General features: G+C 45.7%; 2 protein-coding genes across 8 annotated transcripts in view; one reads left to right on the top strand and one right to left on the bottom strand.

The window, feature by feature from the left end:
* Positions 1–14,294, top strand: part of sba (six-banded) — a 30,945-nt gene extending 16,651 nt beyond the window's left edge. The window contains exons 5-10 of one of the 3 annotated variants that reach the window (XM_018006176.2): positions 1,413–1,764; positions 5,385–7,726; positions 7,802–7,895; positions 7,962–8,315; positions 8,590–8,989; positions 9,933–14,294. In XM_018006176.2, coding sequence (XP_017861665.2) covers positions 1,413–1,764; positions 5,385–7,726; positions 7,802–7,895; positions 7,962–8,315; positions 8,590–8,989; positions 9,933–10,332 — 3,942 coding nt within the window. In that variant the 3' untranslated portion in view covers positions 10,333–14,294. The remainder of the gene's footprint in view (positions 1–1,412; positions 1,765–5,384; positions 7,727–7,801; positions 7,896–7,961; positions 8,316–8,589; positions 8,990–9,932) is intronic. The other 2 variants (XM_089473457.1, XM_089473488.1) reach the window with 2 other exon arrangements.
* Doa (CDC like kinase darkener of apricot) overlaps positions 11,965–21,078 on the bottom strand; it is a 36,924-nt gene continuing 27,810 nt past the window's right edge. For 2 of the 5 annotated variants that reach the window (XM_018006135.2, XM_018006118.2), the window contains 9 exons: positions 15,552–15,627; positions 14,744–14,810; positions 14,539–14,652; positions 14,356–14,446; positions 14,123–14,293; positions 13,887–14,056; positions 13,703–13,816; positions 13,423–13,613; positions 11,965–13,365 (listed from right to left, as the gene is read on the bottom strand). In XM_018006135.2, the coding sequence (XP_017861624.2) occupies positions 13,235–13,365; positions 13,423–13,613; positions 13,703–13,816; positions 13,887–14,056; positions 14,123–14,293; positions 14,356–14,446; positions 14,539–14,652; positions 14,744–14,810; positions 15,552–15,627 (1,125 nt within the window). In that variant the 3' untranslated portion in view covers positions 11,965–13,234. Of the gene's footprint in view, positions 13,366–13,422; positions 13,632–13,702; positions 13,817–13,886; positions 14,057–14,122; positions 14,294–14,355; positions 14,447–14,538; positions 14,653–14,743; positions 14,811–15,551; positions 15,628–16,939; positions 17,599–17,649; positions 18,749–19,871; positions 20,410–21,078 lie in introns of all 5 variants that reach the window. The other 3 variants (XM_089473936.1, XM_089473711.1, XM_018006143.2) reach the window with 3 other exon arrangements.

The following is a 21,078-nucleotide window of genomic DNA, read 5'->3' on the forward strand; positions in this document are numbered from 1 at the left end:
GCAAATGAATAAATTTATTTAGAAACGTTTTCTTCTGAATATAGAAATTGTGGTTATTGTGGGCAAAACACTTTGAGTCACTCGACTCAACTGCTTGACAGTTTTTCCAGCTCGGGTTTGTGGCTGAATGTTCTAAAGGTCTTGAGCAGTCGCTGTTAACAACAACAACATTTGTTTGAGTGATGCAGTTGTTATGCAGTCACAATCGACTTTTAAGGCGCCGAGCTGATTGCTTTTTGAGCACTGCATCGCATTAATGTGGCTGCTTTTTGTTTCACTTGTTTTCTTTTTGTATTTTAGCCAAGTTTGGCCTGTGGAATTTGCAGTTGGATTGGTTTGCGCAAATTGCTGACCAAATTGGTCGAGCGACTCGTTTGCAGCGCTTAAGCGACCAAATGAAGCAATTGCCCGTCCACTGATTGAAATGGCACAAAAGGCGCGCCTCGCCTCGCCGCCCCAAAAAAGGGTCGTCGTCATGCTTCGGGGCGCGTAAATTGATGCCGCCACCTCCCTCCCCCCTCCTGAGCAAATGACTAATTTGCATAAATTCCTAGCCTTCGCCCATCACCTGCCGAGGGCGGGGCAGAGGCGTTCCCATGCCGGGCGCCATCAAATCTTTTGATGTACTTATTAAGCGCAATTTGCAGCATCTGATTGGATTACATGTGTTCGTTCAGTGTGCTCGCTTCGACTTGTATTTGATATCTATTTGCAAAAGTGCTCTATGTATGTGTGTCTGTGTGTGTGTGTTTGGGTTGGCTATTGTGCTGTGTATGTGCTGAAGGTTACCAAAGCAAAATAAACAAATAAGTAAACAAAATCGTGTACTTCAGTTGCACAACTTGTTTATACTCTGTAGAAGCTTAAGAATGATTTCTAATAAATAAAATAAAATGTATTTATTCGCAATGCGAGCCTAAGAGAGAAAGACGGAAGCCATTATAAAGAGCTAGAACTACTTTCCTTGCCTGTTATGAGTTCGAATCTCTAATGTATTTCTCTAATATGCTAAAATTTAAATTTAGATAAAAACGAAAAAATATTGCACATTAAAGAATCTTGTTTACCGAACTCAAGTATCTCACCTCTCACTCTCCTCTCGCAGCCTATAAATCCAGGGTATCAAAGACGCCGCAGGCAAAATCAAACTACGTTTAGGCGTTTATAGAGTTTCTATTTTATCAATGCCACTCACGTTTCGTATGTAAATGAATAGCAGCCACAAATGTGTCTATCACACAGTAGCTGTGTGTGTGCTTGTGTGTGTGTGTTTGATTAAAATTTCGATTTCAAATTGACAGAAACAATCGCAAATGCGTCGTTGACGGCGCCGCCATCCATTATCCATTATTGTTGGAGCTGTTGAATTCTAATTGCTAATGTGACAATTTGTTGCATTATGTTAATTGCAGGTGCCCAACATGCCATTAAAGGTGTCGCCAGGCAGCAGCCAAGAGGCGATTGTGGCGCTCTGCTCACACCAGCGGCACCTGCTCGACGGAGAGCAGTTGCACAATCCGCAGCCTGTCAAGGATTTAATGATGGCGACGACAATGTCGATGGCGAAGGCAACAGCAGCTGCTGTCGCTACGGTCAGTGATGCGTTTACTGCGTTGATGGCAACAACAACAACAATAACAACAGCAGCTGCAGCAAATGCATCAACAACGGCAACGGCAACGGCAACAGCAACGGCGACAACGGCAACGGCAACAACAACAGCAACGACAGCATCAACAGCCACATTAGAGTTGGCCCACAAAGGTGAGCGAGAGCTGATAGCTAAACTAATTTGTAGAGCAACTTTATTTAAAGATAAGCACAGACAATATTCAAGCTAACTAACTGCCTGATGGAACACTAGAGTGTCGCAGGCTCAATCAAATTGCTGCTTATCTAATTTAAAGCTTTCAATCGACATGCACAAGTCCCTTAAAGCAGCTTATCACACGGTGGTCACAATGCATTTTAGATTTGCGCTCTTGCATTTCCCTGCTGCTACGATAGTCAACTGTTTGGGGGAAAAGCTACTTACAGTTATTCGGCCATTATGAATAGTCACTAAAATTCTAGCGAGCAAAGTTTTGCGCTTTGAGCGGATTACTTTGTGTGCAATTCATTTGGAGATCGCTGAAGCAATCACAAATATTTTGTGCACCCAAAAAGTTGGCAAAGCTTTGTAGTTTTAGCGCCATGGCAACCCTGACAAAACTCTGGCTGCAGAAAGCGTCGCAAAGAATTTGTATATATGTATGTATGTAGATGAACGCTTTGGTTCCCGAACCTTGGCAGCGCACTAAAGTATGCTAAAGGAAAGGAATTGTGAAGCCAGCGACAAACTCAAGGGAAAACAGCTTGTGCAGGCGATGGCGAAGCGGTCGACGAAAGGGAAGGGACGTGCTTGGTGTGGGCAAAGCAGTTGGAAATAGTGTAGATACGTGCTCCAAGTGCAGGCGAGTGCGAGAAAAGTAAAGCAAAACATCGCGCGAGGCAGCCCTGTGGGAGCCAAAAGCACACGGTGCAAACAAACAATGTTATGTACATATAGAGCTACAAACACACATATACACACACATATACATACACAGATACACAGTCGGATGCAATTGCAGTGGACTTGGGCTGCTGGCAAGTGGGAAATGCTGCCTAGACAATGATAAAGTGAAAATGCACACACAGAGAGAAAGGGAAAGACATACACACAAATATATAAACAGAGAAAAAGAGAGTGAGAGAGTGTGAGAGAGAGAGAGAGAGATAGCAGAAAGATACGCATACATACATGCAAAAGCAAGCATACAGAAGGAAAGAAAAAAATACAGAAAAATGGGTTCAACAAGCTTAAAGCCCACACGCTTGGAAGGTGGTGGGCGTGGCAGCAGGAAGTGCATTTGCAGCAGCCCCCTCACGCGCCTCGCATTTGCCAGCGTCATGTTTTTCCGCCTGTTGTTTGTTTGGTTGCCTGCCTGTCCCCCTCTCTCTCTCTCTCTCTCTCTCTCTCTCTCTGTTCCTCTGTCTGTGTGGGCGTGTGCGAGACTGTTTTGATTTCGTCCTCTGTGTGGGTCACTCAAAGGGACCCGAACATGTTTGTGCTGTCAAAAGCCGTTCAGGAATGTCGCCTCGTACACTGAATACCTCCGGGCCCTGCGCCCTGGATGGGATGAGCCGTCGCTCTCATAAACAAATATTATGTTTATTAAATAGCCCCAACTGTTTAACATTTCCACTTCAGAGCGCTCCCAGCAACGAGTCCTTGTGCCTTGTGCCAGGCGTAGAGCAAAGCGCAAAGTTTTTGGCCAACCAGTGCTAACTGCATGAGTTTTGGCCCATAAAGTGCCTACTGAAAGTGGCTTCGCAACTTTCATCTAACAGCATTTTTATTGTTGAAATTCGTGTTAAAAAGTTTATAGTGCTTCAACTCTATGCAGAGTGAAGGCGCAGGAGGAGTGGGGCGTGGAGGGGCTGCAGGACAACTAAAGCGGAATAGTTTTAGGTTTTTACTATAATTTCGCTAACTAATTAAGTGATTGCAAACAAGTTTGAGCCTGAGCAGACTTTGAGCTGATTTTTATAAATATGAAAATATTAAATTTTAATTTGAATTGCCCCAAAGTATTTGCAGTGTATGCCAAATTCGTTCAGTGTATCCATTTGGGTTATTGCTTGACATTTTGCATAGCTGTTTGGGCGTCTGGCCTTTTGTGGCATTTGGATTTCAATTTGAGATATCAAAAAGTATTTGTTGATTTCCCAGAGACACAAGCCCAGGCACACACACAGAGGAAAAAGAGAGAGAGAGAGGGAGAGATAGAGTTAGAGAGAGAGAGAGAGAGACACTCGCAATAAAAGGGTTTCGAGCGCATTTTGGGGTCACCTTTAAGCGTGTGGCATCCGTGGCTCCGACACGACACTTGCTGCTCTGCTGCTGGACAAATCATCAAAGGGCGTTGTGGGCGTAACGCTGTTCGCCAGCTGGGCAAAACAGTTGGCAAACATTGTTAAAACTTTCAAATGAAAAGGTTAATTGAAACAAAAGGGACTTGACGGCAAAGTTTAGCCATGCGCGTCCATTGCGATCCGCCTATCAGCCACGCCCACTCGAAAAATATCGCAACAGCGCAACTGAATTGGTGATGGAGGAGGGGGCGGTGTGCTATGGAGTGGCAGTCGGGGTGACTTTTCGTTGCCACAGCTCGTCTGCCGTTGGGGCAGTTGTTGCCCCAATCAGCGGGGCATTAAAAATGCTGCGCCAGGCAAAAGTTTGTTGCGTTTTAGAAATTTTCGCGATTGCGGCTTAAATAATAAGTGTTTGCATGTGAGTGTGTGTGTGGTTGTGTGTGGTTGCGCACAAGGAGGAACTTGCCTAGCGTAAATAATTCAGCTTTGAATTAGGTTTGCTGCCTTTAGCATTAAAATATAAAGTCAAATGAATTTCGTTTTCGATTTCTGTTCTGAGACCTGTTTAGCTTAGCAATTTTCAAATTCCTATCATTAAATAGAAATATGTGATTTATTTTTTCATTTCATATTCGACTTTTGTTTTCAAAACTTATAGATTTTATCATTGCTTAACAATTTTAAAATTACCGCTGCTAAGGAGAAAATATTTTATTCATATTTCATGCTCTAAGTACTTAATGGAAGCAGATCCTAGCCCTAGCCTTTCCCAATCTAAACATAAGTTAGATCTTTAACTAAAATATGGCTCACACGAGACATTACCTCCCATATAATCTCATAGAGAAACTGATCTGTGTATATCCATTAAGGATAAGGATAAGGATTAAGGATTATGACAGAAACACAACTCTTACTTAGCTATGACTTCTTTAATTTGCTATAATTTCACACTAAATATAGGTAAACTTATCCCATCTTGATAGAGCTTCCAGCGTTTGCCCTAAACAGTTTTCCTTTGGCTTTTGGCTAGCAAAGCAACTTGTGAGATTTCACTCAAGTATCAGACAGTGGGCGTCCGCTTTATATAGCATTTTAATTAAGTTTAGCATTATCTGAGCGCTGAACCTGGCCACGTTCAATGCCCCCCCCAAGCAGTTGCTCCAGTCTCTAGGACCCTCTTTCACTGGCCCTTGCTTTTAAGTCTGCCGTGCACGTTCTTGTGCTTTGATTTTATTGTGTTTCGCTTTCGCAGCCATTTGGCATTTGTCTGCTTTTGTCAAGTGGCAAGCAGTAAGCAGCTAGCAGCAAGTGGCATGTGGCATGTGGCAAGTGGCATGACGACCTTTGTGGAACGCCCTTTGCATTGCTGCCGGCGCGGGCACGTTGCGGGCACTTTAAGGACGACGCACTTTGCATAACCAACGAAGGACTTGCGTCAAACATTCACTGACTTTTCCTTTGAATTTCTTTCTGCTACATTTCAGACGCTGATTGCCACAAATATGGCAGCAGCAGCAACAACAACAACAACAGCAGCTATAAGCTGGCCAACAGGACAACAGTTTCAGCTCCAGTCACAGTCACAGCCACGCCCATATCCACAAACGCGGCCGTCATGCAAACTAGTCAAGCAATGGGCATGGAGAGCGCGCCAAAGCGAACAGCAGGAGCAGCTCCTGCTCCTGTTTCTGCTCCTGGTCCGCTGCCAGTCGCAGAGTCGGCTGCAACAGTTCCAGCGCCTGTGATAAAGGCCGTGGCAACGGTTTCTACGCCTGCTCCTCCTCATCCCGCAGCCCAGCAGCAGCAGCAGCAGCCCAACTTCAAGGATGATCCCGCAGGCTACTTGCAGCAGCAAACGACGCTGCTGCACAATACGCTGGGTGCGGGTCTGGATGCCAAGCCAGTCACGGCCAACGCCACAGGCACTGCCACGGCCCGTGCACTGCCCCAGGAGCCCATTGTGCACAGCTCCCAGCACCAGCAGCAGCAGCAGCAGCGTCGAGGCATTCGTCGTCTCTCGATGCTCACGGGCGGCAAGTGGGAGGTGGACCCAAGTGCGCCGCGCTCGCTGCATGTCGACACGGCAGCGGCATTCGCGCGTCCACAGAAGCCACAGATCACCAGCATTACGGTGGTGCCGGCACCCCAGGAGTCGCCAGTATCCAGCAGCGGGCCCGAGGCAGAGAAGCGCCCCGAGCAAGTGGGCGCCATCTCGACGAGCCACGAGAGTCCGCGACACAGTCTCTCCCCGCCCACTGATTCCCTGGACTCGGGCAAGAGCACGCCCAGCGCCTCGCCCAAGCCGCAGCAGGCGCAAATTCAAATGCAGATGCGTCAGCCCCAGCCCCAGTCCCAGTGCCAGGTGCCAAGCCAACCAGTAGCGGCCCAGCCCACAGCTCAGCTGCGGCTGCTGCGGCAGCAGTGCCAGCCCGCAGTTGGCCCGGCCCAAAGGCAGTCGATGGCCAATAACGGGGCAGCCACGCTGACGCGCAGCATTGTGACGACCACGGCGGGCATCAGTCGACCGGGGGGCACTACGCTGAGCAGCGGGAACACTGCTGTGGCGCAGCTGCAGTCCATGGCGAACAACAGTGGCGGCGGCAACCAGCTGATCATGACCTCCTCTGGCCAGCTGCTGGTCATACCCAGCGCTAGCAAGCAGCAGGCAGCTGCGGCACAGCAGGCTCAGCGGCCGGCGCAGGCAGCCCAGCTGCATGCCCAGCCAGGCGGCGGGTATATCGTTAGCCAGCCGTCGTCGATACTTAATGCTGGCGGGGCTAAGCTGCTGCATCATCAGATCATCACCTCGCAGGCCAGCCAAATCAGTCAGATCAGTCCGGCGGGCACGTCGGCGGCGCCACAGACGGTGCTGCTCAACACGTTGCCCAATGGCGGCTACATCGTCCATCACCAGCAGCAACAGCAGCACCAGGAGCACCATCAACCGATGCTGGGCATGCCACAGCCAGCGGCACCCATTATGACGTCGCCCGAGGCCAAGCGGCGGCCACGCAAGCGCAAGACCTCTGTGTGCAGCACACCGCCGCCGCCTTTGGTCTGTGGCGTGGGTGGTTCGCCGGCAAAGACGCATTCACCCCAGATCTCGCCCAGCATACCCAGCCAGGCGCCAGCTCTGCTGCAGCAGGCGGCCAATGCCGCTGCAGTGGCAGCGCCCGCAGCTCCGGCGCAGTTCTCGCAGCAATTCCAGCTGAGTCCGGGCATTCAGGGCATTGTGGTCAACAAACCGGCGACGGCTGCAGCCCAGCCACAGCAGCTGCTGCTCCAGAATGGCCAGATTCTGCAGCAGGTGAATCTCATTGGTCAGCAGCTACTAATGCCAGCGGGCCTGGTCATGGGTCCGGACGCCACTTTGCTGCAGATACAAAACATGCCCACGACGAGTCTGCTCACCCATCAGGGACAGGTGATGCTGCGCACGCCCTCGCCACAGAACAAGCCCTCCTTCATCTCGCCCAGCACCGGTGGCCAGCAGTATATTGTGGGCGCCAACGGCCAGCTGAGTCCCATTGGCCAGATCTATTCGACGCCCATGGGCCTGGTCATGCCAACGGGTCAGCAAAGCGGCGCCTCCTTTGTGCAGGCCAGTCCCACGGCCACCATACAGATTCAGCAGCAGCAGCAGGCACCACCACAGCAGCAGCAGCAGCATCAGATCAGCCTGCAGCCACCGCAGACGACTGGCTACGTAACGGATCCACACAGCAATCGGCAAGTGACTGCCGCCAGTCCGCCGGACACCACCACGTGCAGCCCGCGCAGCCCTGAGCGACCGCCCAGTCACCGGAGCAGCGGCAGCGGCGATATGGTCCGTAATCTGAGCCGTTGACACAGCTTACAGCACTTGCATTTCTGTTAATAACTCGGTAACTCTGTCTTGCAGGTGCAGTGCGTCTCTAGCTCGGAGCCGGATGCGGCTATTTCGCCCCAGAGCGCTGAGAGTCGGCAGTCGCCCTCATCGACGGATTGCGAGCGGAGTAACTACCTTAGATAAACCTATAACTGTGCCGACTTACTGATCCAAATCCCTATCCTCCTCACAGCCATCTGCAGCAGCAACTTGTTTAGCCAGCCCAGCAGCATCTATAAGCCAACGGATGCGAAGATTCGGCGTATTCACATCACGTCGCAGCAGCAGGCGTCGACGGAGAGCAACCACACTGTGGGACTTATGGGCCAAGGTATGCGACTGACTAGCACCACATCCCTGTCCATCTCATCATCATCGTCATCGTCAGCGTCGGCAACAATGTCAACGCCATCAATAACCACAGCGGCATCGGGTCGCCAAATCATGCACCACCAACACCACCAACATCACCAACAGCCCCTAACCTCCAATAGCCATCAAAGCGTCTATGTCCATAATCACAAAGTAGTTAGCGTTGACTACCAGGGTAAGGCTTTGCCAGTGTCCTAATGCACCACAGCAACCACTAATTGCATCCATTCACTAACTGACTGATCCACCAATCACCAAACACCGCTCACTCACACACCTGTTGCATGCCACGCACTTGTCGCACCCCTCGCACCCGCCACTCTCCACACTTCGCTTTTGTTTTCTGTTTTTCCGCTTTGCCTACCTTTGTACGTCGGGTATCTGGTTATGGGTATTGAGTCTGGGCCACATTAACCAAGCCGCTGCTTGCTCCAAATCTGTATATGTAGAGTCGCCCACCACCACGCAGCTGCCGCCCATTTCGGATGCACCAGCGCCCAGTGAAGCTGCACCACCCAAAGCCAACTGCCGCACACCCACGAAACGGGCACGCCGACTCCACCGCACACTGGCCAGAAATTCGCCAAATGGTGTGGCTCTGTTGCCACCGCGCACATTCGCCATTGGTGAGCTGATTTGGGGGCCGGCGCGTGGGCATCCCGCCTGGCCCGGCAAGATAGTCAAGATGCCCGACGGTGTCTGCACACCGTCGCAACAATTCGACCACGTGTGGGTGCAGTGGTTCGGCGGCGGCGGCCGATCCACCTCCGAGCTAATCCCGGTCAACCTATTGCAGAGCCTTTCCGAGGGCCTGGAGGCGCACCACAAGGCGCAAAAGGATACCAGAAAGTGAGCATCACTAGGCGAAGTGGGCGGATGCGCATGCATATGCCACCAGAAGGTCACTGAGAGAGGTTTTGCCAGGGTTCGATGGGGTCTTCAAGTGTGCTATAAGAGCTACATTGTGTTGAACTTTTGGTATAGATCCCTACACCAGACAGCACCATAAGAAAGAAGCTTCATTAGTTCCTTTTCCTAAAGCTGTTTATGTAGAAAGTACATAGATTAGTCATGTCTTTTAAGCCTAAATTCTAAATATTTCTTAGTTTTATACATCATTTTTATTATGTTTCATATAAATATGTACAATATATATTTTGATCGAGCTTCATCTGCAGTGTTGGTTCGATTCAAGAAATATTTTAACTAAATATAACATTAAATGATCCTTGAAATGTTATTTGTAAAAGAATTTGATAATTAACTAAAAAATTCGAGCCAGCACCGTTAGAAGCTATAAATATTACTATATTAAGTAATTGCATTATGAATTTCGTTTGCAGTATTTAGATATTCGTTTGCAATAGCTTTGAATATAATTCGTATTAGTATTAGTATTTGTATTTGTATTTGTATTTGTATTTGTATTTGAATTGCAGTGTAGCACTGATTGGCATATGAATGCAATTTGAAATTAGTTTCGAATTTACTTTTAGTTTGTACATTTTCATTTTATTTTTGCTAATTAATATTCTTGTTTCCTTTTTTTTTTTTTTTGAATTATGCGCTGAAAATTAAAACCAAATACGTGTGTATGCGTATGCATATGTGTGTGTGTATAACCCTATGTGTGCAACATCATCATCATCGTCATGGTCACTATCAACTCGAACCCCAACCTCCAACCAAAAACCTTTCCAAACACCACACACATACACACACACACGAACGCACACACACCACAACCAAAAACCATGTACCAACCCACCAACCAACCAACCAACCCACAAAGGAGCCGCAAACTGAACTCGCAACTCGAGCGGGCAATACAAGAAGCAATGACTGAGTTGGATAACATTTCAGCCTCGGCAACCGCAACATCCGCGCCAGCATCCGCAGTAATTGGCCAGCAGCTGCAACAGCCACAGCAGCCGCAGCATCCCACATCCACGAACAGCACTAGCAATGGAGTGGTGCGAGGCAAGCGCACAGGCACAGGAATGCCGAGTGGACAGACGAGCATTGGGAGTGCTAGCGTGACGCTGACCGCAAGCACAGCGGCCACACTGAGCGGCCTCTTCAGTCAGCAGCGTGCCAAGCCCATACGCATAGCGCCCGCTCCGCCGGCTCCAACGGGTGTGCCGGCAGCAGCAGCTGGAGCAAGTCCGGAGATCCTGAAGCTGGCCAAATGACCAGCGCTGTCGGCGTTGCCGTCGACAGTCACCACAGCAAACTATACGCTCGTCATTGGCCATAAGTAGAAGCAACTATCAACAGTATATATTCAGATAGATATATACTATATATAGATATATATTCATACATACATATGTGTAGTTAGATGTCAGCCCCAAACTGTCTATAATTTTCTATCGAATTACGACTCTGCTTAGTTGCGCCTGTGCGGCGTTGCCACATCTTTGAAATAGACAATAAAACAATATTAAAATGTTAACGGAAACGAAGTTACAAAACGGACGAAGGAAACTTAGACAAAGAGAGCGAGAGAGATAGAGAGAATGGTTGAACTATAAGCAAAGAACAGTTTTCGTTTGCTTACGCTAAACTCAGTTGTTTTTTTTTAAATGTGTATATATTATAATATAGATGGATCAGATGAACATACCTATTATTGTCATTTTATTGAACAGATTGTAAATGTTTAGGCACATATTTATTTATTGAGTATAAATCATAGTTTGCATAGGTTTTTTGTTTTCGTTGCAATCTTTAGACTTAACTTTTATTTTTATATATTTAGCTAGCATAAGCCGAAATTTAGCCATTAAGTTCTAATGCAGCCAATTAATGCACATTTCGATGTGCTTATTGTTTTCTTTTTTGCCTAATTCATCAAATTCTTGCAGAAGAAACATTGTAATCAAAAGCATATAACTGATACTATTTCTAACTCCGAGATACTTATTGAATGGGAAATATCAATGGAAATATTTAAGTTGAAGCAAGCAAACACATCACTCGAAGCACACAGCTAGCAACTTAGAGAACAAAAAAGAAAAAAAAAAAAGAGAATTATATTTATAAATTGTTATTATTTATTTAGTTGAAACTAATTGTAAAATTCTAGAAAACAAACACAAGAAAAAACAAATTGACATTTAAACACGTAGCGAAACTCCACTAAAATGAACAAATAAATGCTAAAATATTCCCGAAAATATTGAAAACAGTTTTTAATTATTGATCTTACAGCTGTAAATGAAATTCCTGATAATTTATAGATATCTTTGGTAAAATAGGATAGGACCTGAGAACACTCCATCTGTCTGGATGACCATCATAAACACTATAATGCAATATTTTTAATTCTTTGCACATGAGCTGCAGCCAACATTGAAGGTAGCTAAAGAAACGCAGTGTAAAATAATATTTATGACGATATATGTATGTATAGTTTATATACCCCTATACAACCACTTAAATGTACATACATATTTTATAAATTCACAGTCGCTGAGTAAGATGCGGAAGTCGGTTTAAAAAATTTCAGTGAATGAAATTATCAGCTCCGCTAGAACTTCTGTGCGCCTGTCACCTCAGCTCAATTTTTATAAAAAATTGGTGACCCCAGCGATCGACTCTTGTCGCCAATGACTCAGCGTCTATTGTTTGTTTTTGTTACGCTTGCTGATAATTTACTCCTATCAACTCATATTTTGAAATTATTGACTATCTTAGCAATAGATCGTTGTACAATCCCCTTTGCTTATCAAATCACAAGAACCGCTCCGAATAATCGGTCAATATACAATTGGGTTAGAAAAAATTTTCTAGCTCTGAAATGATAAATAAATACAAGTAAATTATTTTTAAAAATTTATTTCACTTTAAATAACTTGACAATAATAGTTGTATTTTTTTGTTTTGTTTATCTTATATGCTGGTTGATGGGGTTAATTAATTGCAAATAATGTAATTTAAAAATAATATTTATGTAATATTAAACTAACTCACAATCATTTGAATTAAGTATGTTTAGTATATGTATCTATATACTTCATGCATTCCCCACTTTCTAGTGTTCTTGCTCTTTCTTTTTCCATATAAATATATATAAATGTGTGTGTGTGTGTGTGTGTGTGTGTGTCTGTGTATATCGTGTATTGGTATTGTTTGGGCGTACTTTGATGGAAAAATATGTGAACAGCGCCGATTCTACACATTAAACATAACCTAGGAGAAAATGACTCTGGCTACTAAGTAATTTATACAAAGAATTACAAACAATGCAGCGTTTGCTTTTTTGTTGTTGCTTGTGGCACCCTCCGGGGCGAGGTGTCATGCGAATCGATCTTTACATATGATATTGGCATACACATATAGGCTTACATGTGGGGCTAGCTATGGGTATATGTGTATGTGCATTGGCTTGCATTAGCTTACAACTCACGCACTCGAAAAATAATAGATTAATTACAGATTAGAAGCAAGTCCATGACAATTGACAGCTTGCGCATGGATCTGCATTTCAACTAGCGCTTTATCGATTGACTTCTTATATAGTACATTTACAATTGTAGTTTAGTTTTCTTTAAGCAATGCAGTCGTGTTGGGGGAGGTCTCTTTATCTATCTCAAGTGAAGAGTATGCACATTTCTGTGTGCATTTACATTTAGGTATTTGGGTTTGGCGGCGTCAGTATCGGGCTAGGAGGACGCACTATAAATATATTATGCACGATTTGGTTATCATTACAAAACAAAACACGATTGGCGGCTGGGATGAGACAATGCACAGGATCGAATTGAGCAGAGCGTGCGGCATGCACACAATATTTACTTAACAATTCTGGGTTATTTTTGTGTAGAAATGTCCTTCTATACAAGTCAAGTTACAAAATTTCTAAATATGACTTTAGAACTTAAATTACGGATCGCCGTTAGTATATTAATGTTATTGTAGTTATAATTGTTACTGTTGTTGCTGCCGCTTGTCTGCTGCTCAATCATGTGTTGCATTACGTTGATTGAAGACTCTTCGCACTGTGTGTGTACGCATGTTTGTAGTTGTGTGTGTTGAATAACGTTGATGTCGTCGTCTCTGTTGTCAACAATAACCAAATCGCTGTAATTCTCATCTGGACAGACTGTGAGAGCGCTCGCGGCTGCTACTGCCGGACGAGAGTGGCTGCTTATTGATGCTCATTTCGCCTAGGCGCTGATGCGGTGGTAACCTATCAAAGAACGGATGTCGCAGAGCCTCACCTGTAAATATTGCGAATTAGATCTGGACTCAAATGTATGTGTATTTGGTGAACTTACCTAACGTGATGCGCGACGAGGGCTCGTATTCCAGCATCTTCTTGATCAAGCTGAACAGCTCGCAGTGGTCCTCGCTGTCACTCAGTTGACAAAGGAACAGGGGCTTGCAATGATCCCGCACATAACGTCCCGCGCTGGACTTCTCATCCCAATCTAACTTACCATGATAGAAGTACTTTGTTTTGGTTTTGCTATAAAGAGTGTGATTGCTAAACGTTAAATGGTTTCGGTGAAGAGTACTGCGCCTTGGGAAATAAAAGCATGAGCTGCATTGTATTACCGTGCCATGCGATATGGAATTTGTCCCAGGATACGCTCCATCATGGCAAGATGCTCGCGGTTGTCATGTGTCTGGAACAGCGTAATGCCCAAATAGAGCTCAAACAGAATGCAACTGAAAGCGAAATGATGGGAAGAAATTAGAAAAATGTTTACTAGTAATAGTAATATAGCCATCAACTCACCCGATAGACCAAACATCGCAAGGCTGTGACCAACCAAGCTCCAATATCACCTCAGGCGCACGATAATGGCGCGTCGAGACAATTGTGCTATGATGCTCATGATCAAAGGTGGCCGAACCGAAATCAATTAGACGCACGTCTGTGTTCTTGACGCGACGCACTTCCCGATTCTATAGGAAACAGCAACGAGGCGTTAAATACAACAATAAATAATCTGACAATATTTCAATACATACAAGTTTATGATTATAGTGAGATGTGTAATCCGAATCGACAAACAGTATATTCTCCGGCTTGAGATCTGTGTGCGTTAAACGATTGTCGTGCAGAAACTTAACTGAGTAGCATAATTGATAAGCCATGTGACGCACTTGGTCCAGAGAATACGGCTCATAGTTATTCTCGCGCTGCAATCAAAACAGAATATTAGATACGAGTTATCAACCTACGAGGCTTTTGAAATACTGACCAAAAAATCGAAAACACTGAGACCCAGCATTTCAAAAACTATGCACATATGTCCATGATAGTCAAACCAGTCAATCATTTTCACGCACAGACTGCAAGAGAAATAACCGATTAGACATTTATACAAATGATTTCTTTGATATACATATATGTATATATGTATTTGTATTAATGGCCAACTTACTGTTCACCATGCGGATCTTTTTGTGCTATCTTCTCCAAGGCATTGATCTCCAGTTTGGCTGCCTCGCGATATTTTTCAACATTCTTGATGATCTTCAAGGCCATGCAAAAATCACTGTGAATCGAATGGGTATTTGCGTACAATTTTATTATTATTTGCATTTATATATAGATCATATAATTTTTCGGCATTTCATTGTACTTACCGTTCCATGTCTTTGACCTTGACCACACGTCCGAAAGTGCCCTCGCCCAGTGTGGCCATGATCTTATCTGAAATGTGGCAAAAGGAGGCGTATTGTAGTCAATGTCATACGGTCAATTACACCAATTATAAATTGTTTGTTAGTCATTTACGCTAAAATCTAAACCTGTAACTGGGCATCTTTCGGATTTAAGCAAAAAGACCACAAAGTATGCTCGAGCTGCTGCTTTGAACAATTTGTACACGGAAAAGTTTTCAGTTTCAATATTATTTCGTTAATTATGCGCTGAAAGTTCAAGTAATGTACGTAACTATGTGTCTGTGTCTGTGTGAGAGTGTGTGTGAGATTTCAATTTAATTACGACCGGTAAAAGTAAAAATTTGGTATAGTTTAATTTCAGTTGAACTTTAAATTGAAGTTTTTTTCTCTTTGTTTCTGTCTTTCGGAAAATCATGGCAAAAATTGTGTGAAAATGGTTTCTTTTAATTTTGGTTTTTAATTTATCTTTTGTTTTTTGTTTTAGCGCTTTTTTTTTTAGTAAATATGCCTTTGGAACGGCGGCGACGCACGCGAAGTCTTGCGCCGCGACGATTTTGTCGTAAGATAATTAAGAAATAATAAAGAAAACTTGGATAGTTGAAAACTGTACGAGTTACGAGTAGAAGAATTACTGTGCGGCAGAAGGCAGTTTTGCTCATTGTCTTTGAAATGAAAATTTAAAAATAAGAAAAAAAAAAGTTGGAAAGTCTGTGGTAAACTCTAAACATAAACATATGGAAAAATTAAAAACGAAAAAATTGTCACGAACATCTGTGATGGAGAATGTCTCCGTTGTGGTATATTAAGTGACCATCAGCATCATCTTGAATGACGGGCTTTGCTGTCTGTTATTGGAGAGGGCGAGCATTCGACGAGTGGTTGGTGGTGGTGGTGTTGGTGTTGGTGGTGTTGCAGTTGTTGTTGGCGATGGCGTTGATGGTGCGATTGCAAGGTGCATTGATCCGTTGATTCAGAAGAGGGGCAAAACGACGACGACGATGAGGACGAGGACGAGGACGACGGCGGCGGCGGCGGCGGCGACGACGACGAATATTAAGCGAGTTATGTTTGAGCGTATTTGGTAGTGGGTTGCGGCGAGACGTTGTTGTAGTTGCAGTCGATGGCAGTTATAGAGACGAATACATAAGGTGCGTGTGTGGTTAGAGTATGTAATTTGAAATAGAGAGAAAAGAAACAAAAAAAGAAAGAGAAAAAAGAAAAAAAGAGACACATCTCATTGGTGGGCCGCCAGCATCATCCAGATATCCCGTCAACGAGAGGATGGTCATCATATCAATTTGGAATCCAGCCAGAAGATCCCGATCCGAGCCCACGTTGGCACCACAGCACAAATCCAGATCCAAATCCAAATTTTCATCATTTCACCAATTCACAATCCATAAACCAACCATTTACATCAATTCATCATCATCATCAAGTTGTTTGTACATCAACCCATCATCATCATCATCATCATTGTGATTTTCATCATCATATTCAGAAAAAACACGAGAAAAATACGTTTCGTTTGTTCGATAAGAAAATTAGTTCGGACAAATTTGTTTTTGTTGAGAGATTTTTTTGTTTTACATAAATGGTTAATTTTTTTTTTTTTTTTGCAATATAAAACATATACAACAAATATCATTTAACATTTTTGTATATATATACACATATATATGCATGTATACACATATGTAAATACGGGGCAGTAAAAATATTAATGAAACAAAATATATATAGATATGAAACGAACCATAAAACGCATGGGCAAAAACAAATTGCATTCGCTTACGGCTATAAATTGTTGTTGTCTTTTCAAATATTTAGCTAAACAATTACTATTACTTTGAAATTATTTTTAGATATAAATGTATTGAAATTCTTTTTCATTTTCTTTTTTTTTTTTTTCTTGGTTTGTTTGGTAAAAGAAAGATGAAGCCTTTTAATTATTAATATTGAATATAAATAGGGAAGAAAGAAGGATTCTGATCAAGTTTTCTTACATGCAGAGAGAACGCGTAGCAAACGGCTGTTAGTTAACATGGCGCGCGCTGTTAGTTAGCAGTACTGTAAAGTGTGGAGTGAGTTGCGGGTGGCGGTTTGGCGTTTGGCAGAAAGCTCAAGCTGCATAGAGAAATGCATCGAGTGGCTTACAAAGGTCGAGAGTGTCTTTGGAATGCGTGACCTATGGAACAGCGCCGACGACGTTGCGCTCTTTGACAGCAGATACTGATCGTGCTGGTGCAGATAGTGCGACGAGGACGACGCCGACGACGCCGCCTGCTGCTGGTAGGGATCCAGTTGCGGTCGCTGGTACAGCGAACTGCCCAGCGCATTCGAGCGCCGCCCACTGATGCCGTAGCCCTCGTGCAGATAGCTCGATCCGCTGCTGGGCTTGTAGCGCTCAAAGTCGTTCAGCACAGCTGCTGTGCGGGAGCAGGCGCCCTGATAGCGCTGCTGCTGCCGGCGGGAGTCCGCTGCTGCGAAGCGAGCGCCAATCCCGCCGAAAGCCAGCGCACCGGAACTGGATGAGTGCAGGATATTGCTGGGCTTATATTTGGACAGGTCGTTGCTGCTACTGCTGCTGTTGTTGTTGTTGTTGTTGCGATCTGAATGGAGCAGAAAACGACTTTTGTTGTTGGCGCTGCTGCTGCTGCTGCCGCTGCCGCTGCCGCTGGCTGTCGCTGCCGTGTCGTGCAGAGAGAGGTTAGAGAGAGCAGAGGGGATGGTGTTGTTGTTGTTGGTAGTAGTAGTGGATGAGTTCGAGTTCGTGTTGTTGTTATTACTGGTTGTTGTTGTTGTTGCGGATGGAACTGTGGCACCATTGACAGCATTGGTGGGTGTTTTGGCCTTGTCTGTGGTGCTTTTCGTTTTCTGTGCTGTGTCAGCTGTGTGGGTTAGTTGGACACCAGTTGGACAGTCGGTCTCGCTAACGTCCTCGTCAGAGCTACTCTCTGACGAGCAAGAGCTGCTTGAATCGCTATCAACGTTAGTTACTTTTTTGCTGCGCGACTTTTTCTTGGGCGCATCCACCGCCGGTGCTGCTGCAGAAGACGCCGCTGCTGCTGCTGCTGCCGCCGCTGCTGCTGCTTCCTTGGCTGCCTGCCGTTCCATTGCCTCGACTTGTGCCACAGCTGCTGCTGCTGCGGCTGCTTCAGTCTTCTTAGCCTCTGCGGCTGCTTCTTCCATGCGCTTGACGCGCTCCTTAAGCTCACGTCGCCTGCGCATGCGTTCCTCGAACTTCTTGGCCTCCAGGAACTGGTTGTCCTCGCGCAGCAGCATCAGAATGGCCGCATTGTCTTCCGAGGAACGATCATCGGCCAGAATCTCACGATCTTCGGCAGTTAGTTCTGGCTGCGGAGCTGCCTCTCTGCGGCGATTGGCAAATCGAGTGCGAGAGCTCCAATCATCCGCATGACTGCTGTCTGAAGCCGGCAGTTCGTTCTTCGGTCCATAGGCTCGTGACAGGCGACCCGAGGTGAGCGCAGTGTCCTCCTCGCCACCCCGCCGACCATAGCGACCAGTTGAGTGTCCGGTGGCGCCGCCAGCGCGCAGTGCTTCATGATAGTCCTGCGGCTGATAGCGATTGTGGCCATAGTCCACCGGATAGTTCTCGTCCAGCAATCTATTCCCGCTGGTCAGGTAGCCACTGTCACTGGAGTCGGCCATGTAGCGCTGCCGCTGAGTACGCATTCTGTAGGGAGTGCGCTCCTTGCGATCGGCGGCGTTAAAGGAGCTCGATGACAGCTTCCCTTTGCCCGCCAGCTGATGTGAGGTAGCGCTGCGCAGCAGCCCACTGGAATAGCCACCATAGTCATCCGGCTCGAGCGTCTTGTCGCGATCCTCCTCGTGACGGCGTCGCCCGGCCGCTGTGCGCTCCAAAATGTCCGAATACTTATTCTCCAGCCGTGAAACGGCTGACAATGTGGGCGTTTTGTCTCTGTCCAAGTGCATATCGCGACGCTGTGCGTCCCAAGAAGAGAAACCAGTCAAATTGGGGAGGAGTTCATAATGTATAAGGAAAGTGCTTTTAAGCAGCGCTCGTGTGAAACCAATGGAAACGACAGCGCGACGCAAGCGAACACGTTCGTTCTTCGTTCACGCTCCGGCTGAGCTAAACGCAGTTAGACCTAGACCTAGCGCTCGCCATACGCCGATCGATCTAAGTGGCCTTTTCGGCAGTGGCTAATAACAGTGTTTGGGCCACTTAATTTCACATCATATCATTTCACTCGCATTTTGCAGCGTCTGCGTCTATCCAGCAGCTTTCTCTCTAGCGCTGCGAAAAGACGCGCACGCAGACGAAGGAGGGGGGGAGGGAGGGAGGGAGGCGTCTATTTTATTTAGAACGCATAGCGAAAATCTAAACAAAATATCCACGGCACGCCGACCTTCAGAGTTTATATATATATATTTGTACCGAAATGCCAGAATCGTGAAATTGTGAATAGCTTTTTATACATTTAATGCCAGCCAGAGAGTCGAGAGCCGAGAGTCGAAAGAGACACAGACGACAGACACAGGAGCGGGGCGAGACGGGGAGCCAAAGAGGCATGGACATTTGCTTGGAATCGAAAATAAACGCACACGGCAAGTAGGAAGATTTTGAGAAGCATATAGAAGCGCTATAAAACATTTCGTGTGGGCACACTAAATATACATATTCATCTATACGTACGTATATCTGAGAGCACAATCAGAGCAGATACATATTAGCTGCTATATACACCTGCTATATATAATATACGTATTAGTGTCTATTAAAATATGATGTGGCAATAGGGGTTGCCAATGCAATCTTTGTGTATGCAATCGCCTCCAACCTGCAACCTTCAACCCGCCCCGTGCCACTTAAGCTCTGACAGAATTGGGACAGCGACTTGACTCTGCTGCTGCTGCTGCTGTGACTCACGATGACAGGTGAAAATGGGCCAGCTAAGTTTCAAGTGTTTTCCAAACAGTAAAAGACTAAAGAGAGAAGGCGAATGCTGTGACAGTGAGTCACGGGATGGATTTGGCCACGATCAGATAACACGCTACGCTCTCATCCATTGGTATTCACACAGCACGCCTTTATCATACTAACATCGTCCAGGTCGCGCCTTAAGCCGGTGCCTAATCCTCGTATTGCGGGCTTATAGTTATAGCTACTGCCCACGGGACTCAGATGGGTGCGCAGCCGGTCCAGCGCAGTGGCCGTCGTTGAGCTCTTCTGATAGCGACCCATGATGGCGTTGGTGGTGCTCCCACTGGTGGAGCTAATCGGATGATAGCCGAGGCCACCTCCGGCATAGTAACGTCTGTGGCGATCGCTCATGGCGTTCTGTTCCCGTTCCCGTTCTCGTTCCCTTTCACGTTCACGTTCCCGATCCCTATCCCTATCACGTTCCGCTTCCGGGCGTCTACGACCGCTCGTAGATTTCTCCGAGCTGCGGCGACGTTTCTGTTTTGTGAGATTGCCTTTGTCTTTGTTTTTGTTGTTCCTATTATTACTGTTGCTGTTATTGTTATTGTACTTCTCATTCGTTGGGGTCTTGGAGCCACTGCGTCTGCTTTCGTTGCTTTCCTTATTGTTATTGTTATTGCTGGTGCTATTGATGTTATCCTCGGGTATGGCCGCTGCACTATAAAAGCCCAAAACAAAACAAGAATTGCTAATGACGCACTTAAAGCTTTCCCTTTTCTATTCAATTTGGTGTCGATTTTGTGTTGTATATTTTTGGTATTTTGGTATTTTCCACGCGCCTGAATCGCGACGAACGCGCGTTGCCACGACACGGACCAAATAATAACTGAGAAAAGCTGAAAATTCGATCGAAACTCATGCGACGGACGCACTGTGGATGTATGGGAAATATTTGGGGGGAAAATACACCGCGCGTCTACCAAAAAATATTGAGGAATCGTTTTTATTTTTGTGAAAAAGTGTGAAAATATTGCGCACTTGCCCAGCATCAGCCGGAGCAGCTGTGCGAGAGAGTCGAAATGACAGTGGGAGAGAGAGAGAGTGAGAGTAAACGTCTGTCTGTATGCGTGGGTGGGTGGATGGATGAATTAATCTGTTGCCTGTTTCCACAGAAAATGCAGTTAATTACTGCTGAACGGATCGCAGAGCTTTACATTTCCGTCTTTTTGCGAAACAAGGAAACGATCGAAAGTCTTGCGGTGCGAATGCTTGGAGGAAAAGCCTTGAACTCTCGCATCAGCAAAAAAATAAATAAAAATAAAAATCAAGATTAAAGCTGAGACGACAAAACAATTACGTTTTATGTGTATTCCACAGGCGCGTAATA

Source organism: Drosophila arizonae, chromosome 2 (genome assembly GCF_054131065.1).
Source record: "Drosophila arizonae isolate 15081-1271.41 chromosome 2, UAZ_ARI_1.0, whole genome shotgun sequence".
Taxonomy (NCBI): domain Eukaryota; kingdom Metazoa; phylum Arthropoda; class Insecta; order Diptera; family Drosophilidae; genus Drosophila; species Drosophila arizonae.